At 40.3% G+C, this 7,185-nt stretch overlaps 2 protein-coding genes across 41 annotated transcripts in view; one reads left to right on the top strand and one right to left on the bottom strand.

The window, feature by feature from the left end:
* Positions 1-7,185, bottom strand: part of LOC135235493 (NACHT, LRR and PYD domains-containing protein 12-like) — a 419,768-nt gene that overhangs the window by 247,404 nt on the left and 165,179 nt on the right. For 3 of the 36 annotated variants that reach the window (XM_064300981.1, XM_064300992.1, XM_064300986.1), the window contains exon 9: positions 3,453-3,626. The exons of the other annotated variants lie outside the window; for them this stretch is intronic. In XM_064300981.1, coding sequence (XP_064157051.1) covers positions 3,453-3,626 — 174 coding nt within the window. The remainder of the gene's footprint in view (positions 1-3,452; positions 3,627-7,185) is intronic. 36 annotated transcript variants of the gene reach the window in all.
* LOC135235498 (cytochrome P450 2M1-like) overlaps positions 1-7,185 on the top strand; it is a 340,188-nt gene that overhangs the window by 263,197 nt on the left and 69,806 nt on the right. The gene's annotated exons all lie outside the window — the stretch shown is intronic.

Genomic DNA, 7,185 nt, shown 5'->3' with positions numbered 1-7,185 from the left:
CCCGGAAGTGTAGCAGCCATCTTTCAGAGTGTAAACTAACTCACTGTCCAATGTTGTGGGATGTTTGACACAGCTACCACCAAAAGTAAAGATGTAAAAGATACAAGATCTGTCACAGTGGACAGTAAGTTTTCTTTTTCACTTTTGGTTTAATGTGACAAACTCCTCACTGCACTGCAAGCTAAAGCTGGTGGTATACTCAGTAAGAAGAAAGAACTTCAGGATTGAGAACCACCGGCGAACATGTCCACGAACACCGTTGTCGGTATACTCAGTGAGAACACCGCACCGTTTGATGTCACTCCACGCTGCTGGGGGGTGCAGAATACTTACGAGGCAGCTATTAACTGGGGCTGGAATCTCACCCAGACCTCCGTCTCACGGCTACGCCATGGATGTATAAAGAGAAGGGCGAGATCACAACACAAAACAAAAAGTTTAAAGTGTTTAAAGTAGCTTTAGTTTATCCAGCTATGCAAAAGAAGAAAAAAAGGCGAAGGAGATGGTATGTTCGCCATCTAAATCAGAGTAGGACAGAGAATGGAGAGTTTTGTCTGTACATTCGGCAAATGTGGAGTTTAGACGAGGGGGTCCACTTCTCTTATTTTCAAATGCGCGCTAGGCATTTTGATGACTTGCTGAAATGAGTAGCACCATTCATCAAACATGCGGGAACTCACAGAAATCCCATCTCTACAGAAGAGAGATTGACACTGACTCTCCGTACATTAGCATGTGAAGTCTGCCCTCTGAACTCTCAACTGTGACGTAACCAACCACGTGATATTTGGACCAATAGCTGAGAGGGGGAGGTCGGAGTTCTCCCAGGGGGCCGTCGCACACTGGTAAATGGACTGCATTTATATAGCGCTTTTATCCAAAGCGCTTTACAATTGATGTCTCTCATTCGCCAGAGCAGTTAGGGGTTAGGGGTTAGGTGTCTTGCTCAAGGAAACTTCGACATGCCCAGGGCAGGGTTTGAACCGGCAACCCTCCGACTGCCAGACAATCGGTCTTACCTCCTGAGCTATGTCGCCCCTACACTGCACTGTGAGAACACACAACACTGTGTTTTTGTTCTTCAGTTGTTCTCACTGCTTTTTTTTGCTCAAAAAATTGTACTTCATACTAAGTATACCACCTACTTAACACACAGCTAAAGGCAGAGTCACTTCAGAAACAGGCTCAAATATATGTATGGATGTGATAAAAGTTAATAATAGAAGATGAAGAAAAGTAATTGAAAGTTTCTGTAACTAGTGAAAAAAATTATAGTTAGAAGGACCATCACCATAGGTCCTTGCAGGAGGACATGCAACATATACAGAAATGATAGATTCGATCATAAGGGCATGCCAGTCATACAAAGTCCCAAAGGGCCAAAATACTTTAAACTATTCAGGAAACATTGGGTAGCATTGCTTTGGAATACAGCTTGTTTAATTTGTGTGAGCTAAGATATTGTTTCATGCAATTTTGTTATTAATACTTTTAATGGCAGGCCTATATTTGAATGACTGACTTAAAGACAGTACACTGTATGTGTAAGTAACTTGGCATTTTTGTATGTTGAAAATGTGTTTTTCATCAGATATCATTTCCTTTTGTACTGGGTTTGTTATGAGTAAGTTATAATAGCAATTCATATGAATGTAGGCTATGAGAAACATGCATGCATATAAATGCACGCAAACACATTCTAGATGAAAGAAACACATAGGCATAGATTTAATGTTTTTACTTTACCATTAATGACAAATAAATGAAAGTATGTCATTTTAAAATGAAAGTGGTATTGATGGACTATTGTACATGACAGACCTACTAATTGTCTGCATGTCAGTAGAGGATATATATAGGGCTAGCTAACATTAATTTAGAAATATGGTGTTGCAGGGTCACTACAGTAGTCTAGTTAAGAAGTAGTTACAGAAGTTACAGAACCAGTACTGGCACAATGCAACCATTTTGACTTTTAAAAAAGCGATATACCAGGCAGGGAGAAGTCATTATCTTGCGCCAGTTTCTGTACAACCAGTAATGTTACCTACCAGACAGAAATGCATCACAGATTTTAGTGCTTAATTTCAGAGCCGTCTGTAGTAACATTAAACACACGATCTGTTGTATCTTTAGCAAGGTAGCTAATGTAAAACTTGAAGGCAAAGGTGGAACTGTCTAATGTGTGGGTGTATTTTATTTTAATTTGTGAAATATAAATGAGTTTCCCACTAGGATTTTACAGATGCCAAAGCAATAGTTTAAATGCTTTATTTTTAGTTAGCCATCAATCCAGTGTAATTAGTTAGAGGATCGCGTGAGTCCGAGGGGGGATGAACCTGCATCTGTTACAAAAAGTTCCAACGGCAACCCAGTGAACTAAAAGACTGCAGACATTATGGCTGCAAAGTTTTGTACTTTTAAACATGTACTTGTATATTTGTGTCTGTATCTGATGTTTCTATTGGCTGACATACCTAAATTTCCAATGGGGAGATGTATTCTTTGTGGGCCTGGAGCATTTATGATGATGTAATCAGGCAGGAAGAAGAAGAAGGAAAAAACACAAAATCCCCTAAGTCTGGGGCTTTATTGTGCGGACGTGTGACATTGTTTGTGAATTCTGTCTGTTGAAATGAGGTCAGAAGGTACAGAAATGAGTGTTTTTAAGGGCTGAGAGTCTGTGGTCATTGCAGTTATTTTTGAAGAGAACCCTGAAAAGTGCCGAACTCTCTGGGCTGTATAGGTAAGGGGCATGCCGCCCTGCCAAGGCGTAACTTGGTGGGATGGCATACCGTACCTGCCATCCCAATTAAACATTAAAGCTATTGCTTTTGCATCTGTATAATCTTTGTGGAAAATCCATCCAAATGATTGCCTCTAAACATTGTTAAAGCTGTCTATTCCTGGGTATTGGCAACTTTCATATTTTGTCATATGATAAACTGTTTTCTCTTACACTGCAACTACATGGCTCACTTATATGCTGATTGAAGTGTGCATCTCTGTAAGAACCAATCACTGCATTGACCTCGTTAATAAAGTTTTGGGGCAACACCCTTACTGTGTTACTCACTGGGCATATTTGATAATTTCAATAGCAGGATGTGCAGCTCCTCTGGGACAGCTGCTAGAGTCAGTGTCCAGATGGATAAAATAATACAGAGGTCATGAATTGCTCACTTGTACGCTGACTGAGGTTTTGGTGTCAGAGAACACTTAGATGGCAGCAGTAGAGTGTCTCTCTCTCCAGTGTGCAATGTCTAGCGATAATTTCATATGAGCACACCCCAGTCAATATGCATATATGCTAAATTGTATTCACACAAACATTCAGGTTACAGGTTTTGAAAATGAATTAAATCAGGAAATTTGTTTTCTTCCCTGTGACAAAATTCAAACCCTTACACAGCCACAGCAGTTAGGGTCACACAGTACACAGCACTACTCACCCCAGTCTCTGTAGTTTAGAGTTTGGACTCATCAGTCCAGCACAGAGCAGCTTCACTCCTGAATCTCCCAGGTTATTGTAGCTGAGGTCCAGATCTCTCAGGACAGAGTTTGATGACTGGAGAGCTGAGGCCACAATATCGCAGGACTCCTCGGTGAGGTCACAGCTGTTCAGTCTGCAGAGAGTTAATATAGTATATTATGAATATTGTTTCTTTACTGTTAATTTTTGTTTAATACCACAATTAAAAATAAAGAAAACATTTCACCACTTCAGCTAAGCTTCATTTATTCCAGACATGCACTTGATAAGATGAATGTGTGCTCACGAGAGAAACGGCTCCACAGCCAACAAGTCCCTGCTCTCTCGTGCACTCTGTGTGCTCTAATCTCTTTCTCTCTCAAATTCAAATTCAAATGCTTTATTGGCATGACATATTTAAAAATACATATTGCCAAAACGCAGTGACAACAGCAATCAACTACAGTAAGAATATATAATCAAAAATAAAAAAGAAGCAAGCAGCAACAACAATAACAGCACAAATGATTGGAACATAATGCTTATTATCTATTAAGTTAACTGAATTAAATTAATTGAGAAAAAAAAGTATTTTCTCATCAAGAGTACCATATATATACTCATACATATGCATATACATAGACATATATATACATGCACACATACACACGCATACATATTTTTATACACACATATATGTACATACATACATACGCACACACACACACACACATACATATATACATACACACACATATACATATACATACAAACACATATGCATATATACACACACATACATATGTTTGCTGGATGCTCACCCACTGTCCCTCAGGCTGTGACAGGCAAAAACGTATTTAGCTGCGAGTGAGGCTGTCGCTCCTTCTCCTAATAGGACTCGCAGCTTTTGGTCATTTGTTAGGGAGGGAAATTTGTTTAGGAATGTTGAATTTTGGATTTTATTAAAATATGTTTCCCTTATCTGTGAATATTTTTCACAATATAACAGGAAGTGCATCTCTGTCTCTACCTCTCCTGTCTTGCAGTGACCACATATACGTTCTTCTTTGGGTAGCCATGTTTTTTTGTGCCTTCCTTTTTCAATTGCTAAGGTGTGGTCACTGAGCCTGTACTTGGTCAGGAAAAAAAAAAAAAAAACTCTCCCTATGAAAGTCCTGTAATGCCTACTCTGTGGGGTTTGTGTCACATCCAAGGCATATGGCTATTTAGTGTATAACACAGCACACCACAAAGAATGCACTGACTTTCTGAGGGCTGTATTGTAATGTACCACCCAACCCTTCCAAGCATCTAAAATGCATTTTTAACATTTCAAACGTTCGCTCAATCATTGACCAATAACACGTAAGTTGGTGGTGTGCTGGCTTAATGTATGGAGAAAGTAGTAAAGGATGAACACTTTTTTTGACTGTTCCCAGGCTTTTCACTGAAGCCTCCCTGCTCTCATAGGAAGCGCAGTTGTTATAATTACAAATTTCACAAATAATTCATCTTCAGTTTGATGACAGAATGTCATTCATTCAGGATTATAAATAATACACTTCACTGAGGCTACTGTGTCAGTTTAGTCACATGATCAGTTCTAAATGACGCTGTTAGCTCCATACAGATGCACTGCAAAAATAGCTGCCATTGGACTGCGTAAATGAGCACAGCTTGCATTTGAAACAGTCAAACTGAAATAAAATATTTCTCACATCTGTGTCATACATTCACATGTGTGCCGCATTCATAACGCCACCAAAATAGCAAAATGTGCTCTGAGTTAAGACCTGGTCTGGACTGGTTTAAATGGAAACAAATGAACGCTGGTGCAAAACCGCCCTAGTGAGAGAGAGACTATGCACCAAGGATACTGAACTGCTTTCTGTTTCCATGCGTCCATTCTACCTGCCTCGGGAATTTCCGCAGATGTCTGTGACTGTGGTCTATATTCACCCCAAGGCAAACAAAAGCATCGCCTCTGAACTGATCCTACAGATCAGTGCAGAAACTACAGTTGCTGTCCCCCGATGCTCCTAATTTAATTCTGGGAGACTTCAACCACTGTTCGCTGGACAAAACTCTCCGGAGCTTTTACAAATATGTGTCTTGCCCCACCAGAAATGCCAAGATACTAGACCAGTGTTATGGCTCAATTAAAGGAGCTTACAAATCCGTCCTACTCCCCCCGCTAGGCACGGCTGACCACAACTGTGAGTAACTTATTCCAGCATATCGCACATGCCTACAGAGGGGGAAAGTGTTCACCAGAAAGGTGAAACTCTGGTCGGAGGAGGCAACGCTGACGCTGCAAAGGGTGTTGGACTGCAAGGGTGGGAGGGTTAAACGAATCATCTGGGACATTAACAAAATCACAGAAGGGGGTGCTCAGGGGGTTCCCATTGCGAGGGGCATTGTTTTTTTTTTTTTTTTTCCCGAAAAGGTAGTTAAAATCTATTTCCCAACATAAAACCCGGGTGAGTAAACCCCCTTAAAGGGGTTTTTAAACAAGAAAAAAACGTGATTTAAGCAGGTAAAATTTTCTGAGTAAATTTTTTCAAAAACAATTAAACGTGAAATTTTAAAAGGGGGTAAAAATTTGGGGTACAAAAAAGGGTTTTAATTAAACTGAGCAAGAACAGTTTGGCTCAGCCCGGGACAGTGTCAGGACCATGGGGGGGGTTTAAAAACAAAGTAAAGAAAAGGGTGGCTTTAGAAAAGGTTTCCGTCAGATCTTGGCCATTTGGGTCATGAGTTTTAAAATGTTTTATTCAAGTTTGAGTGCATGACTGTAGTAACGGGAAAATGCTGTTTTTTTTAAAAACAAACCCACTGAAAATCTAGTAACCCGTCTTTCCTTTTTGAAAAACAGTGTTGGAATACTTTTAAAAAAACTGTAATCCCGGGAAAGCCCTGGCCCTGAAACATTGGTAGGGCCGGGATTCTGTCCCGCTGTGGTGATCAAATAGGCCCCATTTTTTAAATTTTATTTTTTAACCCTGGGATTCTGTCCCCCCAAACCCGGGCCCTGAAATATGGAAACAATCTACAAAAAGTTCCCCTTTTCAAAAAATAGCACCCTAAGACTCTGGGAAAGACTACAGGGCCGTAGGGCCTTTACCCCTCTTTTTATGAAATCATTTTAAAAATTTTTTATAAAAAGGAAAATTTTGGATAGGACGGGCATTTATTTTCGTCCGTTACGTTTTATATCGAACCAAAAAGGGGGGTCCAGGATGCAAAAATAAAATCTGCTCAAAATTAATTATAAAACACTTAAGGGGTTTTGTTTAAAACCATGGCCCAATTTTTGTTCGTGGGGCTTTTTTCCCGGTTTTAGCCCCCAGACAGCCTCACCTGTGGTTTCAGAAAACTTGGGCATTTTGGGTTGGGGCCCCTAAAAAATTTTGGTGGCTTTGGGCTTCCTCACCAACAGATCTCAGGTGAGAGTGAATGGAAATTTTTCTGGACCAACTTTTACTCAATGGCCCCCCCCTTTCCCCCGGGGTGTGTCCTTCTCCCTCCTATATCCTGTACACAATGGGCTGCCGCAGTGAGTTTGAAAACCATCACATTGTGAAGGGTTTCAGATGATACGGGTTTAGGGAGCCTGCTGGGAAAAAGGAGGAAATTTTTTCCCTGGGGCCGGGGCACAGATTATTTTTAAAGATGGTTTTCAAAAAGCCTTTTTTGAATTAAAAAGACAAAAA

This window comes from Anguilla rostrata, chromosome 12 (genome assembly GCF_018555375.3).
Source record: "Anguilla rostrata isolate EN2019 chromosome 12, ASM1855537v3, whole genome shotgun sequence".
In the NCBI taxonomy this organism is placed as follows: domain Eukaryota; kingdom Metazoa; phylum Chordata; class Actinopteri; order Anguilliformes; family Anguillidae; genus Anguilla; species Anguilla rostrata.
This window is presented reverse-complemented; position numbering and strand designations above follow the sequence as displayed.